Source organism: Thunnus albacares, chromosome 4 (genome assembly GCF_914725855.1).
Source record: "Thunnus albacares chromosome 4, fThuAlb1.1, whole genome shotgun sequence".
In the NCBI taxonomy this organism is placed as follows: domain Eukaryota; kingdom Metazoa; phylum Chordata; class Actinopteri; order Scombriformes; family Scombridae; genus Thunnus; species Thunnus albacares.
The window spans coordinates 22082722-22104912 of NC_058109.1; the positions used below are offsets into that span (position 1 = coordinate 22082722).

Genomic DNA, 22191 nt, shown 5'->3' on the forward strand with positions numbered 1-22191 from the left:
TTTGTGTCATCTGTCAGTTTGTTTACAGCTGCCTTTTACTGTTATATTCCCAGTTCACTCAGGTAAAATAAATACATCATGGCGAGAGAGAGGTACAGTTTTAACTGGCAAATACTCTTGTCAACATGCTATAGCTTGAGTTTTGGGTGGAGTCATATTGAGTAAACTTGAACATGTCTGCTTCATCAGTAGCCAAATTATCATCCGTGTTGCCCTTTAAACAAATGTTAGATTTGTTGTTGCTTGCTCATTTCGGCCCGGGCTTGTGCGCTCATACCGGATTTAGGGGCTGAGGAGAATGCTCTGTCTGCTGTTTTCAAAAAAAACTGAAGCAGCAGAAAGTGTTGTAAGAACAGAGGTACTAGTGGCTTATTTGACACAAAGCAAGTGACTGCATAGCTGTACAACTAACTTTTTCCCCTTCAAATTCAGCAAAAATGCTCCACCAGACAGGTAAAGTAACGATTTAATAGACAATTTGAATAATACGCGTTATGTAGTGGAAAATCTCGGTTGTCGATAACGTTGTGCTGCAGTAATAACGATGATTACAACAAAGTGAATGACGCAGCACCGAAAGAGTCAAAGATGCATATTTTTTGCTCCAGTGGGCGTGTTTTCATCCAGATAACGGGACTTTGTGAAGAACATAACTTGCAGTCGGTCACTTCTCATATCTATTCACTAACGCTTTTCACATGCAACGACAAGCAAGGTTTTATGTATTTAAGATGCGTTTTGAAAGAAGACGTTAAAGCGAGGTGAATACCAGCAGCGCATAGAGGTAACGGTTATTACGTTTGTTCCGACGGTAGCTAGTCGATGTGTGAAATGAAACCAATGTTAGAGTAACCGAGCAGACTAAACCCTGAGTTTTTTCCTATTTAGTTAGTATTATTAGTAGTTTTATTTTTTGTTAAGTCATGGCTTCAGAAGATACCACTATGCAAAGTGACAAATCGGAGTCGAGTGAACCGAAGAGCGCCGACAGTCCGAGCACAGCCGACACCAAGAAGATAGCCCGGAGCGACTCAGAGCCTGAAGCTCCCACACCTAAGGGGATAAGTGCAGTCGCGGTGCTCTGGACGTTTGGGAAATGTCTGGGCGCCTTGCTCCCCGTTTACCTGGCCGGCTACTACCGTGTCAGTACCAGCCTCTTGGTGTTCGGCATGATGGTCTACACGGGATGGAAACATGCTCGAGAAGCCAAGGAGGCACGCCTGAAGTCAGCCATACAACTGCTCAGCAACGAGGAGGAGTACACCTCCAGGAAAGTGTCCAAAATCAAGCGAGATCTCCCTGCATGGGTAAGAAAGGATCTTTCAGATGCCGAGGGTGTATTATCTGTCATCAAACACTTTCACTGCCAGTACTCTCCTTCCTGAACAGACTGTGACCTACAATAACCTTACGGCATACCTGAGCAGTAATTATCTTAACCCTTAATGATGTTGGCCAGAGGATGGGACATTTCTATAGTCTGTCCTCATAAAACCTTTAATTTAAGGTCTGGTTTAGAGCAAGTTTTCCAGTAAATAATTCCCCCTAAGCTTTACTATAGGTCGGTGTCGTGTTTCTTTAAAAAATGTGATTAAGTCCTAATTAAAACATTCAGTTAGGTGTGCAGAAGTCCATTTATTTTATATGCACTAATTGTTTCCCAACCTTTTCAAGACAGTCGCAGAATTAGCTGTTTATGTTTTGTACTTCAGAGTATAGAAACATTATGGGGAAATCCTGAGTTCATTGCAGCAACTACAACAATACTATATCTCACTAATCCTTTTCACAATTTTAATTAAAGGTGGCTGTAAAATAAGTAGGAAGTAGTGATTTGCAGTTCATGCATCTTGAGAGTACTTGTACCCAAAATGGAGATTTTGTAACCACATGGGTCTGTTTTGACTCAGAACATCTAGCCACACCCAAATGAGTTTCCTGTGGATACTTTTTTCAGTAAGTGAATTTTAGGGATTTCTTATGTAACCAGACAGCTTGCATACTCTTAAAGTATTCAAAAAGGGGCATTTGCATGTTAGATATGCTCTCCAGCACACACACAAAAAATTACACGTGTAAGTTTTCCCTGAGAGTGGTTAACCCTATGAAATATGGCTTGCATTCGTGTTGCTTAATTGTCCTCACATGTGGCTCTTAATGCAAAGTTAAACCCTGCAATAGACAGCCACGTCTTTCAAAGCAATCTCTTAATCGGTTTATTTGGAAATCTACAGTCTGTCTAACACCAGGTGCAGAAAGCACTGGGCGGGTGTTTGCGGTGTTATTGATGACATTTTCAGACTTGCATAAGCTGTGGCTAAATAATTTCCCTATCCTGTTGTGTGTTTGCTGCTCTCATTGTTTTTCTTTCCAACAGATAAACTTTCCAGATGTCGAGAAGGTTGAATGGCTGAATAAGGTAACATATAACTGCTTTCCTGCTTCACTTCATGACTTTACACAAAGACGCTATTTATTCCTCCTTTATTAAGCCCACAATGAACACACACTCTGTCTATTCAATGGCTCAGCTGTTGTGCTGATTGACACTTAGTAGTGTATGCTACGCTAATAGCTGGTGCTAGCTGATAAATGGTAGCACTGCTGCTGTTCCTGCCATGTTCCAGAAAAGGCCACACCCCCATTAGTGTAGCCACTCTGTCTGTACTGCAGAGAGCAGGCCGTGTGCCAGGCAACCCTCTCAACATTTCCATTTCATTGCAGGCTAACTCACAGGAAGGGGGAGGAGCTGCCCAGTCCCCCAAACTAAATAAAACTGCAGCTATTGTCTCCCCCCACCACCCCCCGCCCCTTTGTTCTTGTTGCCCAGAGAAACTAGAGCCACTAATATAGAAAAACAGTAATAAAAGCAATCATGCTAACACAACCACGAGATCTGAGCAAACAAAGTAGTGGTTTGTGATGAGTTACCGAAGGGGAGATCAGGAGATTCAGATTGTTGCTCTGGCTTCATCCTCCACAGGGGCAGACGGTTGATGACTCATTCTCTACTTATGCCAGACTGTAACCAACTCTGGGGGTTTTTTTTCATAGTCACACAAGCAAACACTGCCTCTGCTTTTAATTCTTTCCCCGTAGGAATGAAAACTTAACATGTTCGTAGAGCAATATTAATATTCTGTAAAAAAGTGAAACACTGACACATGTAGAGCACAGGATTCCCTGCGTCATATGTAAGGATCCAAATAAGAAGACTAACAGCTGAGGAGACTCAACTGGCTACAGCTGTCTCTGTCATTCTTCACTTACTGCTTTCTGGGATCCAAGGCATCTGACAGATAGTTTTGAAAGAATTTACAGAGCTAAAACGACAATGTTTATTCAAAGCAATAGTCTCAGGTGACAAATCGCAGGAATGTACATTGTATGTTATGTATTTATGTCTTACTAATAAAAGCATGTACTTGCTGGCTGGCCTAGGTGCTGCAGCAGGTGTGGCCCTTTGTTGGCCAGTACCTTGAGAAGCTGCTGGTGGAAACCATCGCTCCATCTATCCGAGCCTCAAGCTCCCACCTCCAGACCCTCAGCTTCACCAAAGTGGACATGGGAGACAAGGTGATGCCTTTGATAGCTTAACTATAATATCATGCTGTCATAAAAGATTCACACAAATGATCCATATCATATATACTGTGCAAACAAACGTGCTTTCTGTTCACTCCAGGCCATGAAGGTTGTAGGGATCAAGGCACACACAGAGAATGACAAGGGACAAGTCCTGCTAGATCTGTATATCAGGTGAATATTACTCATTGTGAGTCACATCTGTATTACAGATTTCCGAAGGCATTATTGTTGGTGACATTTTTCTTTTTTCTCCTTAGCTATGTCGGCAATGTAGAGATCAACGTTGAGGTGAAGAGATACTTCTGCAAAGCCGGAGTCAAAGGAATACAGGTGCACATTCTTGTTGAGCTAAAAGCATTATGGAGTCAAGTTACAGTGCAGCATGAAATACAAAGACGCCTGTCTGAAGATATCTGGGGGTTAACTGAAACACACACCAATCTGCCTTTCTGTAAGCATTTATCAGTGGTTTTCACAGTCATCCTCTCTGTTTCTCTGTCTTTAGCTACATGGGATGATGCGGGTGATTCTGGAGCCTCTGATCGGAGATGTGCCCATAGTGGGTGCGGTCACTATGTTTTTCATCCAGAGGCCTGTAGGTTCATCAATATACATTCACCTCTATTTGTCCTTTAATTGTTGCCTTTCAACCCCGATTCCTGTGACTATTATGTGTCTTAGTTGTAGTCTTGTATCCTTTTCATGCTATTGATTTCTCATCAATTGTGACTGATTTGATACATTCAGTACATTCTTCTGTCTGTCTTATCTTTTCCAAGAAACTAGATATCAACTGGACTGGACTGACTAATTTGTTGGATATCCCTGGACTGAAGTGAGTCATGCTGAAATAATCTCATTTCGGCTTGCACATCAAGGAACTCTATAGCCTAATAAAAACATAACCTCACAAAGTTTTATCACTGTTAGAATTTTATTACTGTGAGAAGCGAATAGTAAATGATACATCACTGAAATACTCCTTTCTCCTTTGTCTCAGTGTCATGTCTGACAGCATGATTATGGATGCCATCGCCTCTTTCTTGGTGCTGCCCAACCGTCTGGTTGTCCCCCTGGTTCAAGGCCTGCATGTGGCTCAACTTCGCTGTCCTTTGCCCAGGGTAAAGCCTGAGCATGCACCTGCAAATAGAAATTATGATATTGTTTTGTGTCTGAGTAAACACCAGTATATTATCGTTCTTAGGGTGTGGTACGCATCCACCTTGTGGAGGCACAGAATCTAGCAGCAAAGGACAACTATGTGAAAGGTGTTATGGCTGGCTTGTCTGACCCCTATGCCATATTGAGGGTGGGTCCTCAGACCTTCACCTCCCAACACATTGACAACACACACTCGCCCAAGTGGGGAGAGATATATGAGGTGAGTAGAATGGAGGGCTTTATGAGAAGTTTGATATTTGTATCATCATTACTCTGCATGTACAGGTGTTGAAAGAATCATATACAGTGTCATTTCACTTTGTTCTGTATTTTAGGGATTAGACTGAGAATGTTCATTTTCATTCATGGTCACATGAGGCCACAGTCAGCTTCCATACAAATCGCTCTGTCAGTATACATGTTCTTGTGTGTGTCTGGTACATCAGGTTATAGTCCATGAAGTGCCTGGTCAGGAATTGGAGGTGGAGGTATATGACAAAGACACAGACCAGGATGATTTCCTGGGCAGGTATATATGCATAGTTCATGTCTCTTTGTATGTGTGCCTATGTTGAATCTCACATTGTCACCTTTCATCTGTCAACTCTCATGGCCTCCTAGTGGGAAATAGTACACTGCCTTTTTTGAACATTAACCTTGTACTGACACAGAATCTGCTTTTTTATGTTTTATTATTTTCATGAGTACATTTGCTTTTGTGTGCTTTTTATTCAGTCAGTCTTTCATTCCTCTTTCACATAGAACCAAACTGGATTTGGGCATTGTGAAGAAATCCATAGCTGTGGATAATGTGAGTAATAATCAGCATAGTCATAATTTGTAAAATGAGTTCTTTAATCTTTGGATTGTAAATGCATGTCTATGGCTGTCTTCTTAGTGGTTCACTTTGAAAGACACTCAGACAGGACGGGTTCATCTCAGACTGGAGTGGTTGGCCTTGCTGCCTGGCACCGATCAACTAGAGCAGGTTTGACTCACTTTGTTGTATCCTCCAGCACGTTTTATTTTTCTGCAGAACAATCACAGTGAGAAACAAAAAATCTGTTTACACTCCTCCATTTCAGATCCTAAAGAGGAATGAGAGTGTGACTAGCAAGAATTCCGATCCACCTTCTTCAGCCATTTTGGTCGTGTATCTGGACAAGGCTGAGGCTCTTCCTGTGAGTCAGATATCTCTACCCTCTCTACCCTCTCATGTTCATGCTCAGCTCAGAGCTTCTTCCTCTGTATGGTTAAACTGAGGCAGAGCTGTAACTGCCATCTGTCTGACATTCCACAAAGTTGTTGCCTCGGCCTCTAACCCTGTTTGCTCCATGGCAGCGTGGCTAACTTTATCCAAGGCTGTTAAACACACATTTCTGCTGTTAGATCATACACACGAGGGAACAGCAGTGTAAATCTTTGGAATGAAACTCAGTCATTGCGGTTTCAGTCAAAGCTGATTTATACTTCCTGATTATGCCGTGCAGGACGTTGCTTCCTTTCTTTTATTTGTGCTGTTGCTATGGTAGGTTACACACTATTATACACATCAACCACATGTTGTCAGAACTGCAGATAAGCCTATTGCTCTGTTCTTGGTTACAGAATGTTCACATATCTTACTGTATGTCCTTATTTGTTCACAACTTTTAGATGAAGAAGGGAAATAAAGAGCCCAATCCAATGGTGCAGTTGTCTGTGCAGGACATCACTAGAGAGAGCAAGGTATAAAAATGAGAGAAATGATTAAAATACTGTTGATTGTGTTCCATTTATTTCTACTTATAGCTGACACTTCTAATTTAATTACCATTTCCGTTTATTCTCGCCTTTAGACTTGTTACACAACCACCAGTCCAGAGTGGGAAGAAGCGTTTACCTTCTTTATCCAGGATCCACGCAAACAGGACATAGACATTCAGGTGACAATTCATATGATTAGCTTCTCTGCACTTCACGTTGTGTTTGTCACGCTGATAGCCAAACTTGTTGTGATTGCTCTCTTTTAACTTTGGCCTTTCCTTCATGTTAAATTAACCAGGTGAAAGACGCCGACCGTGTGCAGACATTGGGCAGTCTGACTATCCCATTGTCCCGTCTACTGTCCAATTCTAACCTTTCTCTGGACCAGTGGTTCCAGCTGGAAAACTCTGGAACGGCCAGTCGCATCTATATCAACGCAGTACTCAGGGTAAATGGCAACCAGACCCATTCACTAACACTGCACTGCATTAGACCAATTAATGACAAATAAATACACAGTGGGAAAAAAAACCTGCCCATTATCGGGGGTCATTAATTATATAATCTAAAATTTGATTTTGATCTGTCCTTTTCTGATGTATAATGGTGTCTTGACTAAAATTAAATGAGCCAAGTTCAACACTTTTGGTCACATTTTATATTGCTTCCTTCTGTCAACCTTTTCCATTGTAACATAGGTCTTGTGGTTAGATGAGGAACACATTTCAGCGGATGTGTCATCTGATCTGGAGTCTGGACGGTCCAAACAGCTGCCCCAACAGACTTCCGCTCATCCTAGCTTTGCCACAGAGGTAATGGAGGACAATGCAGTCATGACTTTGACTTAAAGCTGTGGTATCTTTTTAAGTTTATTTGCACATACTTATTCTAAGTTGTGTATTTTTTCAGGGACTGCTCAGAATCCACCTATTGGAAGGGCAGAATCTTGTTCCCAAAGACAACCTCATGGGGGGCATGGTGAAAGGCAAGAGTGACCCTTATGTCAAGATCAACATCGGGGGTGAAACATTCACAAGTCAGGTTATCAAGAGTAATCTTAACCCCACCTGGAATGAGCTGTATGAGGTAAATAACAGAAGGCTATTTATTGAAAGAACCCAGTTTTCATTCAACATTATGATGATTGTTGTGAAATGAATAAAAATATTTGTATTTTTGAGAGAGTCCTCTGAAATTTGCAACTTTATTCATCCCTCAGGTGATTCTAACCCAGCTGCATGGTCAGGACCTGCATGTGGAGGTGTTTGATAAAGACATGGACATGAAGGATGATTTCATGGGCAGGTAAAGATATACTGTATATATAGTTCTATATTCTCAAATAAGATAATTAGCATAATTAAGGATATATTCTAATCGCACATATACCAACATACAGGCTGAAGATCAATCTGAAGGACATCATTGATTCCAAGCACACTGATCAGGTGGGATGCGTAAGGTTAACTCATTGATGCATGTGTAGGTGTCACAAAACGGATATTCTTATGCTTTTACACCATCTTTAAAATGATTTTCTCTGATGTGTGTTGGTGTTTCCCTTGTTTGGCCCTCACTCAGTAGTTCCCGCATTAAAATGGTTCTCTGTGTGTGCCGTTTATTTCTCAGTGGTACACTCTCAATGATGTGAAGTCTGGTCGAATTCACCTGGTACTGGAATGGGTTCCAACATCCTCAGTGTCAGACAGATTGGACCAGGTCAGTATTTCCAAATAAGTTAGGAATTAAAGGACCCTTGTTGATAAGATTGATCAATACTCACTGTTTCTTTCCTATGTCAGGTTCTTCAGTTCTACTCCAGACAGTCCTACCAGAACAAGGCGGTTCCCTCAGCAGGCCTACTGTTTGTCTATATCGAACAGGCAGATAGCTTACCAGTGAGTGTTTTTATGCTGTGAAGGGTGATGTAGGGATAATCTGAAGGAGACAATACATACAGTATGTCTTTTATTATTGCTTTATTGCTTTTCCTGTCTCTCTACAGGTGAAGAAGAGTGGAAAAGAGCCAAAAGTGGGAGCAGAGATCACTCTTGGGGACATGTCCCGAAAAACTACAGTAAGACCAAACCTCATTCAGTTTAGTATTGATTTTACTATATGTTAAGATAGTGTAGCATTAATTGAAACACAGGAAGAGTAACATGATATCTGTGACTGACTTTTGCATCTCTTCTGAAGGTATGTGATCGTACCACATCACCTCAGTGGAATGAGGCATTCTGCTTCCTGGTTCGTAACCCTAGAGAGGATATTCTTGTTGTTAAGGTAAGCTGGCTTCACTACACACTCAAAGTGGAAAGAAAGAGTATCCTGTCATACAGATGGAAGAGTGTGGTGTATATAACACACTGCATTATGTTTCTCCAGGTATCCCATAGCTGGACCTTGCCCATTGGTTCCTTGGTGATTCCTATCAGAGAGCTGCTCTCTGAACCAGAGCTGGTCCTGGACCAGTGGTTCCATCTGGATGGAGCCTCACCTGAGAGTCAGGTTCTTCTGAGGGCTGAACTCAAGGTGGGAGAACCATCTGCCTGTTAATTTAATCATTTTCTCTGTATGTTTTTTCTAAAAATCCAATCTGTATCCTTTCTTATTCTCCATTTATTAATCTATTTCCCCAGATGTCCCTCTTTCAGTGTACACTCTTACTTATACATTCTATACATTGTATACATTTCTCTTTATCTGTATATCTTATGCTCTGTGCAGCAAACTGTAACATCTCTATGTGTTTTATTCTTTGTCAGTATACAGTATACACAGTATGTTTCTTTCTGGGTAATTAGGTGCAATATCGCTTTGTTTTTTTCCCTCTGTGTTTCAATTTTTGTATCTGTGTGTCTTTCTTATCACTGTTCCAGTAACACATTGACATGAGGCTTTATAGGCAGTTCTTTTGTATTTGTTCTGCTGATATTAATATTTACAATCATGTTGTTGCAATGCTGGTTAACAAAGTAAAACAGAATAATAATGAAGTAAAACAACATAATATCGACCCAACTGCAGATGCTGATCCCTAGCAAATGTCCTGGTGCCCCTGAAAAGGCTATGGTCACATCAGCATCAGACACTTTCCCTGATCGGAAACAACATGAGGCAGACCCGATGCTGAGGTAAGACAGTTAATCCAAAAAAAGTCTAGCCTTACCTTCCTTTTCTCCTATGTCTGTTTAAATTCCTTTATTGCTGCTGTGTTCAGGTCAAGTTCAGTGGACACTCTTCCTGTGGAGACTATTGCCTCTCCAGTGACTTTGCATGAAGATGCTGATGTACAGGAAATGGCAGCTGATGTGATTGAAGAAACGGTGGAAGAATCACCAAGCCCTGCCATAGCACAGCCTCCTCATACTTCCCCAGACATCAGTTTTGCCAGTGAGGTAATATAGCAAATTATTGATCTAAAGTAGCATATACAGTACAGCAACAAGGCATGATACTATCACATTTGATTTAAAAAATAGGGTTTAATAATCAAATTGAGATACTGCATTTTTCTGTTTTTAAGCATGAAATCTCATTTTCCCTGCCTGTAGGGGCTGCTGAGAATCATCCTGTTGGAGGCTCAGAATCTGGTTGCCAAAGATAACCTGATGGGCGGTATGGTGAAGGGCAAGAGTGACCCCTATGCCAAGATCAATGTTGGAGAGGTCTCATTTAAGAGTAATGTGGTCAAGGACAATCTCAACCCAGTCTGGAATGAGATGTATCAGGTGTGTTGGAAGGGCTGTACAATTTAAGTATCATTTTAAATAGAGATGAAAAATATAATACTTCACGTTAACTACCTCATTTTAATATATTTAACTGTTGGTGGGGTTTTTTTGTGGTGCCCTAGGTGGTGCTGAGGCCTCAGTCAGGACAGGAGGTACAAGTAGAGCTGTTTGATAAAGACATGGACAAGGATGACTTCCTGGGCAGGTAAGGGCAAGTTTGTTAGTTGTCCAACAAAGACTGGGAAGCTCCTGAAATATCTAAGTCTTTATTGCCTCAGCATGTTATTCTGTGTGTCAGCATGTTTACAGACCCAAAGTTTAGTTATTTAACCATAAAGATAAATTGGAAGTAAATTAACATATGCTGTATATTTGAAGAATTTGATTTATGGATATAAAAAAGTCTGCATTTTGTATTTTTGTCAGCGGATCACAGTTGAACATATTGTATCCTATGTCATGTGTTAACTTGCATGCCCAATGCAAACTTCTTATACCAATTGACACTATAAATAATATAGAGTTTGTGTTTTAGTGCAACTTAGGTATGGGGCTTCAGTTTCACAGTTTGTGCATTTAACTTGTGTTATTGTCTAAAATGTCAATAATCTTCTTTTCTGTGAATAGATACAAAGTCAGTGTGGCAGACATTATCCATTCCCAGTACACAGACCAAGTGAGTATGCATGCTTACTGTATCTTGTATCTTGTATCTTGTATGTATTGTCCTGATGTAATCATAGGCTATGATTCAGTAAGTGCACACCTCTGTTTCAGTGGTATACCCTGAATGATGTGAAGTCTGGTCGTCTTCGTCTGATACTGGAGTGGGTCCCAACAGTGTCTCATAATGACACACTGGACCAAGTAAGTGCATTTTTATTATTTGTTTATGTTTTTTTAATCTTCATCATTTCCGTTGCCTATTTCTGCCACATTGGTACTATTCTGAATATGATCCCCTTTTCTCTTGATGCACTTTCCACATCAGTGATGAGTCACTGTAATGTTGTTTTCATTTGATACTCTGCTGCAGGTGATGCAGCTGCAGTCTCTTCAGTCTTACCAAAACAAGGCCGTCCCCTCTGCAGCCCTCCTCTTTGTTTATGTGGACAGAGCACACTCATTGCCTGTGAGTCCCTTGTAATTTTGTACACTGAAAAACACCATAATTAGTCTGCTGAATTATATAGACAAAAGTTTGGAAAGCATAGGTTCATAAAGAGATCTTCTACAGCCATGAAGTGGAAAACAACTACGTCTAGTTCTTAAGATGTTCTTGTAAGTAATCACTAGACTGAAGTAAAAGAGGACTCTGAATGTGAGTTAGGAATGCTTTGTTTTTATTTTTAAAAGAAAGGGAAATTGGATCTCAACCTATTGTTGCCTTAATAACAGACAGTAAGTGCCAACTATTCCCAAAATGTAATGTGTTATTTGTCTTCCTGTCATCAGTTTAAGAAAAGTGGAAAGGAGCCAAAGGCTGGGGCAGAGCTAGTTTTTGGTAACACAACCTACAAAACCAAGGTATGACACAAAACAAACACACACTCTCTATATTCGAGATTAGGCCTGAAATTAGTTATTATTTTCATTATTAACATAATTTTAAATACTAGTTGAAACTCAACTATTGAAGAATAGACAACTTTATCAAAGTGCGATGAACATACAATATATTATTGTTGTTTCCTGCCTGGTTTAAGGATCTGTCCTTTTTTACTTCTATCTGAAGGTGTGTGATCGCTCTAGATCACCTCAGTGGAATGAGGCCTTCTACTTCTTGGTTCGCGACCCCGCTGAGGAGATGCTCATAGTGAAGGTGAATGCACTGTGTGTCTCACAATACTAATAACTAGTATCTAAAGCCTGCAGCCATTGTCAGAGACATCTCAATCTCTAACTGACATTGTAAATCTGTTCCTAAACACAGTTGTCTAGTGCATGGGACCAGCCAATGGGATCTGTGGTGGTTCCTGTGAGAGAGCTGCTGTCAGAACCACAGCTGGTCATGGACCAGTGGATGCCTCTGGATGGAGCCTTACCTGAAAGTGAGATCCTACTCAGGGCTGAACTCAAGGTGGGAGAAACACACACATTACCATACATGGGATTATTAACATTGTCTCTGAGACACAGAATAAACAACTGGATATTTATTGTTGACAGATCCTGAGCTCAAGGATGACTGAAGCCCCACAGCCTTCTGTAACTGGTTCAAAGAAAGAGAAGACGGTCACCACCCGTGAACAGATATTTAAAGCAGTTAGTGAGGAGGAACAAAGCTCTGATCAGCCATCTGTTGAGTGAGTATTTTGTGCCTGATTTGATAATGGACATTATAGTGACTTGACTCGAGAAAAACAAAAAACCTACAAGCCACTGAGGGGCTTTTACACTGGTACTTGCCTAATTGACACGTTGCCTTTGTAGCCATACTCAAGTGTAATTATTTGTACACCATCAGGTCCATCCAAGGTGTAGACGGAAATCCACATGCACTTTATATCAATTAATAACTTGCATGCAAACAAACAAATTACACCTGATGGTAAAAAAAATTGTGCGCCTTTCTCGGTAAACAACACACCTGCTCTGTGATAAATGCTTCACCTATTTGCACTTTCCCCATATTTCACATACCACCTACTGTGCAAAAAGAGGATTACCACAAGTGAACTTATACTACTTCATATACACACACATACTAATGAACACAATACAAAAATGGCTCCAACACACATCATAGCTGCACAGATTGTACACTGGTATCATTAAAAAACATTAAAAACATACAACTTAGTGCTATTTAAATATAAAGAAAGTGCCTTCCATTGAACACAGGAACAGGAGGATGCTATACAGTCAAGTCAAACTAAAAAATATAGCACTCTTTCTTGTTAATTCCTGTCAGGAGGCAGACAGCAATGTTTTCTTACAGCAGTGTATATTGTCAGGTCTGTTGCAGTATCCAGCCAGCTGAAACACTTCGAAGCAGCAGAAGCAGACACTGTGGCCACCACAGAAAGGGATACTCCTGCCGAACCAGCTGCCATTTACACCGAACCAGAGTCCATTCACACCGAACCAGCTGCCATTCAAACCGCACCTGATATAGTCCCTGCCGCTACAGTGAGTCATGGCACATAATAGTCCGTTGGTATTAAGTTTTAACTGTCTATTTTTAACTTCATAACCTTAATTTAATTTTGCTCAGCTGGTGGAGGAGCCAACAGATTCAGGAGAGCATCCCCCACAGCCAGACACAGCAGTCACAGGGGATTTTGAACCACAGCGAATCCAAACAAAGGGGTGAGCTCTACATTGCAGCAAAAAAAACTTAAAAAATCCATAAATTGTAAGAAAAGAAATTACAGAATGATGATTAAATATTATTCATTCATTTAGATACATGTATATATTCCCTCAGAGTTTGAGCTTGCTTTTGTGGTGGCCATCACAAAGAAACCTAAACATATTTAAATTTCTGTATTGTTTGTGTGTGTGTGTGTGTGTGTGTGTGTGTGTGTGTGTGTGTGTGTGTGTGTGTGTGTGTGTGTGTGTGTGTGTGTGTGCATGGGTATAGTACTGGTGTAGACAACCTTGCCCATGCCACAGTGACCGGTCTTCCTGCTGAAACCTTGAAGCCTGAAGCTGGTGAAGTTCTTCCACCGCACACCAGCCCCACCCTGCACTTTGGCACAGAGGTGGGTTTGGTTAATGCCATGCTTAGCAGAGTGCAAGTCAAAGTCATTATTGATTCCTTCCATCGCCAGTCATGAGTTAGGGAACAGTTAAATGAATTCATGCTGCTGAGTCTTGGCCTATCATGTGGGCTTTCTGAATAACCCCTCATGCTTTTTTCCAAAGGCTGTGAATGTGTCACTTCCTCTTGTTTTTAAATATTATATTACCCACTGCTGGGGTGATGTCATCTTCCTCTGTGGTTTTGGTTGATCTTGTCTGTTGTCCACTGAACTTCTGCATAGGTGCCTGTGACATGCTAGCTAGAATCAAAACAAGGATTTCAGGATGGACTTCTTAAAATAAAAATGAACACATGCCAACCATTGTATCATTTATACAATGTACAGAAGTGTGGTTTGAAGGAGGAACCTGTGCTAAAAATGAAAAAAACAAAGGTTCTCATAAACCAAATTTAGATTAGACAAGGAAAGGTATTCATTATCTAATGAAAGTTCATTTTAATCCATTGTTGTTGTATGATGTGTTCCTAAAGGCTGTAAAATATCAGATTTTGGCACTAGTAGTCATCCAGGTCTATTCAAAGTTCTATTTATTCAGGACTGGTGAACTTTTTAGATAAACACCCAAGTGGCCTAGAAAAAAAAAGATTACATTAGTGAAAATGCAGTTTTCCTGTAGTATTCATGCTGATTTTAGCTGTTTTGTGCAGGGCACATAAACCTAATGATCTGAGACTCTCTGAAACTTATACAGTGTTCTGCCTCTGATTGGCTTACCCTGATATTCTTACCATAACCCTAACCAACCGCACTCCTCATGCCTAAATCTAACCAACCCAACCAACGAAGGCAACATGTACTAGCCAGTCAGAGGCAGAGTAGGGCGGGTTGTGACTTTGTCATCCTGGGAAAAAAAATATGGCATACAGTACCTTCACTTTACAAAGTCACAGAGGCTTTGTGCTCAAAGACTTCCTGTATGTTTTATAACATTTACATTCTTCATCCTGTAGGGGGTGCTAAGGATTCACCTATTGGACGCCCAGAATCTGGTTGCCAAGGATAACCTGATGGGAGGCATGGTGAAGGGCAAGAGTGACCCTTATGTCAAGATCAACATTGGGGGGACTACATTCAAGAGTCATGTAATCAAGGAGAATCTCAACCCAACATGGAATGAGATGTATGAGGTAAACAACAGAAGATTATTTATTGAAAGAACACACTATAATTAAGGCTTTTTAACTTTAGTGTGACAAAACAGTGTGCCTTGACTTTTTTGGGAATTCATTAATTCATTAATTGCCTACCCACAAAATGAAGTGTCTGAAGTATGAAGAACCTTTGGTTTAAATACTGTGTATTGTCAGATTTCACTGCATCTACAGTGTTGTCTTTATTTCAGACATGGGTTTTGTTTTGTTTTGTTTTTAACAGGTGGTTTTGAATGAGCACAGCAACCAGGAGATCCAGTTTGAAGCATTCGATAAGGATTTAGATTCTGATGACTTCTTAGGCAGGTAAGTGTCACATATGCCTTTTGTTGTTTAATCATTAATTTAAATTAGTGCTCAAGATAAAAAGTGTACATTGATCATGGTAAGACTTCTAGGAGATACACCTGTGACTTAACATCATTTTGTATAGAAACGCACCAAGACATAAAAATAAACAGATAATGTTTTCTATATTGCACAGATTTTAGTTAAACACAATATTTGACTTTGAGTTGCTGATATTCTCTCTGATCGAGCAAACAAATCACTAATTTGAGATCATGAACAGCTAAATTGGTTCACAAGATGACCAGCTAAATTTCTGACACTAAATTTTCTGTTTTTTATCAAATGTCTAGATGAAGGACATTTTTGAATACCTGTAAATTGATTTCTGATGGAATGACAAAACTGAACTACCTCATATGAACTTAAAGTCATGTTGTTGTTGTTAAACGTTTGTCTGTTTTTATGTTCTCAGATTCAGTATTAAGCTAAATGAGGTCATCAGATCCCAGTACACAGATCAGGTTAGTCATTAACTTGAACAACAGTCCAAAGTTATGTCATGTGATTTCTACAATCTGTTCTGTAAAAAGGGCGGCGTCGCCTTGATTATTTAACTGACACTGACTCTGTTGCAGTGGTACACTCTGAAAGACGTGAAGTCTGGGCGAGTTCACTTGATACTGGAATGGGTTCCTACAGTGTCTCATTCAGTCAGACTTGACCAGGTTGGTACTTACCCATGTTTACAGCATTATTCCCTTGTAGCTTTAGCCTCATTCTGTTTATTCAAACATTCTTTAAATATAGACTATTGAAAAGTGCCTAACAAAGCAGCCTCTTAGATAATACTGTTGAGTCACATTCCAACACGAAGGGCACATGATTCACATTGCAAAATAATCATCAGGCCTAACTGGCTGCACTTCATGTCTCAGGTACTGCAGCTTCAATCTCTCCAGTCTTATCAGAACAAGGCTGTTTCCTCTGCTGCTCTGCTCTTTGTCTATGTGGAGAGAGCACATTCATTGCCTGTAAGTCACCTGCAGTTTATGTATCTACTGTGCAGTCATTACAACAATTATTCCTCATATGATACATCTTGAATGGCTCTCTCTTCCTCAACAGTTGAAGAAGAGTGGAAAGGAACCCAAAGCAGGAGCTGAGCTTGTTCTGGGTGAAACAAGCTACAAAACCAATGTGAGACTTCTGAAGCATGATGTTCTGTACTATGATGAATAAATTATTATTGTAATAACTCATCATATCTTGTCATCATATCTCTAAAGCTGTGTGACCGTAGCACCAGTCCTGAGTGGAATGAGCCTTTCTACTTCCTGGTCCGTGACCCTAAACACCAGATGCTTGTAGTGAAGGCAAGGCGTTTATTTATTTGAAGGATCTGTGTTGTTGCTGTTTGGTATTGCATCCATTTGTGATTACAAGTTACATTTGCTTACTTTTATCAGCACTATTGTTAGAGTGAATTTTTCAATCTCTCTGTATTGCACTGTAGTTATCCAGTGGATGGGATCAGCCAATGGGATCTCTGGTGGTTTCTGTCAGGGAGCTGCTCGCAGAGCCACAGCTGGTCCTGGACCAGTGGTTCCATCTGGATGGAGCATCACCTGAGAGTCAGATCCTGCTGAGGGCTGAACTCAGGGTGAGAAGGCCAACTCATCTGCTCACACACACTCAAAAATACATTGTTAAGCATTAAAAACATATTTTAACTAATTAATAATATATCTTCTTGTTGTTCTGGATTTATATTCAATAGATTCTGGATTCCAAAATGGTGGAGATGATCGATGCAGGGACTCTGCCTTGTGCCTCTGGATCTGGAAATGGGCAGGTGAAGTTGTCTCTTTCCTATGCCTCGCAGGAGAGGAAGCTCATCATCATCGTCCATGCCTGCAGGTGTGCTTCCCCAAACTCAGCCATTATTACATAACACACTGTAGAGAACTGGGTTAACTAACCTCCTCTAGTTATCTTAACATTAGCTGCAATGTTAAAGACCTTTGGCTGAGCAGCCACAGCAAATATGTTATACTTTCATACTATTTGCTACTGTCAAAGCTTGGCCTTCCTCTATGAGTAATGCAATGTATTGTTATAACCTAATAGAAACCACAGTCTGTGACTCTTAAAATTTGTACAACATACAGACATTTCTGTTCATACTGTCTGTCTTTTTCATCCGAAAATTAGGTTAATCACTATTATATAAGGCCTAAATTAGTTCCTCATTGGACAGTGTTTACAGGAGGCCTATTGAAAAGCTGCAGCAGAATGGTAGACATCCTAAGATTTAGGTTCTGTGTAAAATTATGCAATGCATGATTAAAACTTTGAAGAAGGGACTGTTAACTGTGAGCCCCAAAACATACAATTCATTCAAAATAAATAATTGACACTACAAAATGAATTATTATACTGCTGTAATGTACCAAAACTTGTAAACATTTCCAAGCTTCAACATGTTATAGATATGATATGCTTTCTTTTTCTGTGTACAGAAATCTATTGTCTCAAAGTAAGGACATAGACAGCTATGTCTCCCTTATGCTGCTGCCAGACAAAAGCAAAGCCACCAAGAGGAAGACAGCTGTGAAGAAACGAGACCTCAACCCAGATTTCAATGAGAGGTAATTGACAAACTGGGTAATTGTATTGTCTGGATAATCCTGTGCAGTTTTGTCTGTCTTGTGTTCTTCTAATCATCCCTGTCTATTTTTTAAGGTTTGAGTATGATCTGTCTGTGGAGGAGATGAGATTAAGACGCCTCAGTGTATCCGTTAAGAATAACTCATCCTCGTTCAGGAGCCGTGACGTCATTGGACAGGTCAGTCTGAGACTGTACAGTACTGACACGTGCTCCTCTCATATGGCACGGGACACACAGGAGGACTTGAAATTCAGATTTTTGAAATTTATTGCATCTCACACAAACTTATAGACTTCATAATATTTTGGGAATAGCCAATGCTATGTAGCTAGCGGTAAATACATGAGTGACCATTAGAGTATCCAAAGAATATCACATGTGACGAAGTCCACAAGACAGTCACATTTAAGAGAATCTGTGTAAATCCACACCTGTACAGATATGTTTGAGCTGTAAAAACTCTTACATTCTCTCACTCTTTAGCACAGTGATTCACTCTTGCAGTGCACTGACTGAGTATATGCAAAAATACTGCTTATACAAATGTTAACATATCATTCCTGTTCTTTAGGTGCAGATCGAGTTGGCTGAGGTTGACCTGATTTCTGGTGTCACCGAATGGTGAGCAAAGCAGACTGAACTTTCTCCAGACTGCATTTAAGTTGGTTAATGTGATGTTCCACCCAAACTATATCATTTAGTATCAAACACTCACCCTCCATTGATGTGAAAGGCTGCTGCTAAAAGTGAGTACGAACGGAAAAGAGTGAGAACGGAATTCGCCCTATCCTGGATCTACGGGCTCTGAACAAATATCTCAGGAAATACAAATTCAGGATGCTCACGCACACATCCCTGTTGCGTCTAGTACGGCAGGAGGATTGGTTCACCTCCATCGATCTGAAATGTTACGAGTATTGTGTACTCCCTTTCGGCTTGTCTCTAAGCCCGAGGGTGTTTGTACGGTGCATGGAAGCAGCAATAGCCCCGCTGAGGCAGCAAGACATCCGCCTGGCCACGTACCTGGACAATTGGCTGCTGTTAGCGCAATCGGAGCAGGAAGCCGGGGCGCACACTCGTACTCTCATACGACACCTATCCGACTTGGGTTTCGTGGTAAATGCGGAGAAGAGCATGCTGTCTCCGGCACAGAGCATAATCTTTCTGGGATTATCGCTGGACTCGGTGTCTTTCACAGCTCGCCTCTCGTTGGAGAGAGTAAAGACTTTCAGGTCGTGCCTCGCGTCAGAGCGCTGCGTCACTGGCGAGCCTTGACTTTCCTGACCCGGGGGAGGCCCATGGGCTCCGTCCTGTCCAGGAAAGTGGTCACTACAGATGTGAGTCGGGCTGGGGCGGAATACACAAGGGCCGGTCTGTGAGAGGACATTGGAGCTCTAAGTGGTGTTTCTCTCTCTGAAACACTTCCTCCCATCTCTCGCCGGTCACCATGTCTTGGTGAGGATGGACAATACAACAACAGTGGCGTATATCAATCGTCAAGGGGGGTTGCATTCCCGTCAGTTACACACACTGGCACGCAAACTGATCCTCTGGAGCAGCGAGCGTCTCCTCTCCCTGAGAGCGACGCACGGTCCGGGGGCCCTGAACATGGGTGCGGACCTGCTGTCCAGGGACGCGCCAGTATAGGGGGAGTGGACTCTGCACCCGGAGATCGTGGAACAGATATGGATGCGCTACGGTCGAGCTGCGATGCATTGGCTAGCAGAGATTTATTGGTTGCTGCGTGTTCAGCCTTGGCAACTCCCGCCGCGCAGGGATCTGCTGTCGCATCCTACCACATCCCATAGTGAGACATCGAAACAAATATAATAAAAGAGAACTTTAGGTTATTTACATAACCCCGGTTCTCTGAGTAATATGAGTGAGATGTCTCACCAGACAACCCTTCTTGCTTGGAAGAGTGAGAAGAGGTGCTTATCTTGAATGAGACTGCTGTCGTCCGCAGCAGCTATTTAAGATAGGTGGCACTACCTGGTGTGGACGAACACGTTCACCAGCCAATCAGGATTGGCGTAATGAGATGAATGCTTCTGAGGTCTGCGGCGAGGTGTGCATCCCATAGTGAGACATCTCACTCATATTACTCAGAGAACCGGGGTCATGTAAATAACCTAAAGTTTCCTCACTGACAATGAAATTGAGGCTGTTGTCATCTTGAATGTGGGAAAAAACATCAAAACATACATGGAAACTTCTCAAACTACTCACAGTCCTTTCACCACTGTCTATCCATATACTCAGTTTGTTCCAAATATATGTACAGAAAGCAGATTAGTGGATTAAGCTGCAGTTTAATCCAAGTTTCCATGGACGTTTTGGGTGGAGTATCACTGAACTGCGCACTTCTTTTTTAATCGTTCATCATTAATGTGATTTCATTAAATGATTATCCCTCTCTATTTATTCCAGGTTCATTCTGACAGATGAAGTCGAATAGAGAATCTGCTTGCGGATGTCGTTGTTAAATGGTGATGAAGTCATCGCTCAACTTGGCATTGTGCCATCTCTGCAACTCACACTGATGCCTTCTCCCTCCCACTTCTGCATACAATACCACTGCGGCCACCTTACCTGCGTCCACCCAGCACTGTGTATTAACATATATTATAAAACTGGACTGCACTACACACAAATCAATGCTCACCAAAGATAAGTAGGTTGAAGTTGAGAAGGATAAAGTGCAAGTTAGTGTTGAATGAAGGTTACTTTACTAAATGAAGAAATTATAGTTTTAGGATTGAGTGGTGAAAGATGAAAAGCCTCAGAAAGAGGTAAGTCATATTTGTTGCTTTGTTTGCTCTGTGTTGCTACAAGAATGTTTGAAGATGTGAGTAAAGTGCAGTAACATTTTAGACTGTAGGTTTTTCATGTATTGCTCAGAAATGCTTTTGCCATATCAGTATTTTGAATCTGTTGTATGACAGGCTTATATTGGAGTTATTTTGTAATTCACCGCACCTTGCTACGTTTGTTTTTGACATTGCTTTTGAAAAGTAATTTTTATAAGATTTTTTTTCTACAATACATGTATTTGTTACACCTATGTCACAGTTAAATCATGATTTATTTGCTTTTGTGTATATTTGCCAAGATTATGGATCAGATCAGATACTTTGTTGAAAGATGGAAACAAAAATAAACAGATTTTGCACATCTGTCCCATTTGTACTGCACTTTTGTTCATACTTGTATCACTTCTTTCAGTGGTTGGTTGAGCCAGTTATTCTGCTGTGATATACAGAGGATGATTTAATATTTAAAGGTCCCCTCCAGACATGTATGAAAACAAATACTCTGCTTTGACTGCTGATATGGTTTTCCACAAAAAAAGTTAAATAACCTCTTTAATATCTTTAAAATGTTAATATATTATTATATGCTATTTCTTCCCTCATTGAAAAATCCAGAATCTGAAAATGCAGATACTTTTTTCTAAAGTTTAACTGCTAGACACAAGATGCTTCCTACTTCACTGTCACTGTCCATCTGTATGTACACTGGAAGCTGCAAGTTTCCACATCACACTTGTGTAAGTTGTATATTGGCCCACAATTGGCTCCAAGATATTTGTGATGTCACAAATCATGCTTGTAGGTGCATGCCTTACACTCAGATTTAAAGTGAGCACAGAGAAAGTTTCCACTGTCAGCAGATGAATGTGAAAATGGTCTCCTTTTGCCAACTCTGCACATACATTATTCTGCACAGTAAAAGCCACACATTCAAGTGTAGATTTTTGACTTTAACTGATATAGGTATACTTAACATGAAAATATCTTGCCACTGATAATTGAGTACAAAATGTAATATAATTTAGAACATTCACTTTAATTGCAAATAATACAGAGCAACATTACATGTAAATGATAAGTCTTAAAGGATAGGTTCAGTTTTTCAAGTCTGTCCTAAAACAATAGTTAGGTGCCCAAATGAACATTTAAACAAGTTTTTCTCGCTGTAATCATTCCCCCTGTTCATACTAGCCATTATAAGATTGTATTTAAAAGTTAATCTGAAGAAAATATGATACTTAAGTTGTCCAAGTTAGTCAAATAAAG

General features: G+C 40.7%; 1 protein-coding gene across 2 annotated transcripts; it reads left to right on the plus strand.

The window, feature by feature from the left end:
* Positions 1-256: 256 nt before the first annotated feature.
* esyt1b (extended synaptotagmin-like protein 1b) lies at positions 257-21291 on the plus strand. 2 transcript variants are annotated; one of them, XM_044348115.1, is made up of 52 exons: positions 259-1307; positions 2378-2419; positions 3442-3576; positions 3686-3759; positions 3846-3918; positions 4094-4183; positions 4368-4423; positions 4589-4709; positions 4793-4969; positions 5196-5278; positions 5512-5560; positions 5648-5737; positions 5835-5930; positions 6406-6477; positions 6588-6674; positions 6794-6943; positions 7194-7307; positions 7405-7581; positions 7715-7800; positions 7895-7943; positions 8125-8214; positions 8298-8393; positions 8501-8572; positions 8695-8781; positions 8884-9030; positions 9526-9632; positions 9719-9896; positions 10053-10229; positions 10355-10437; positions 10860-10908; positions 11010-11099; positions 11269-11364; positions 11688-11759; positions 11968-12054; positions 12166-12312; positions 12402-12538; positions 13190-13364; positions 13450-13544; positions 13819-13939; positions 14953-15129; positions 15377-15459; positions 15917-15965; positions 16080-16169; positions 16380-16475; positions 16570-16641; positions 16731-16817; positions 16958-17104; positions 17222-17361; positions 17964-18092; positions 18187-18289; positions 18684-18733; positions 20543-21291. In XM_044348115.1, exons 1-52 carry the CDS (start codon positions 924-926, stop codon positions 20568-20570), a joined length of 5562 nt encoding a protein of 1853 aa, XP_044204050.1. In that variant the 5' UTR covers positions 259-923; the 3' UTR covers positions 20571-21291. The 2 variants fall into 2 exon arrangements, with proteins under 2 accessions (XP_044204052.1, XP_044204050.1); XM_044348117.1 differs by lacking the exons at positions 9526-9632; positions 9719-9896; positions 10053-10229; ... (5 more) ...; positions 11968-12054; positions 12166-12312 and having other exon boundaries at positions 257-1307.
* Positions 21292-22191: the final 900 nt, after the last annotated feature.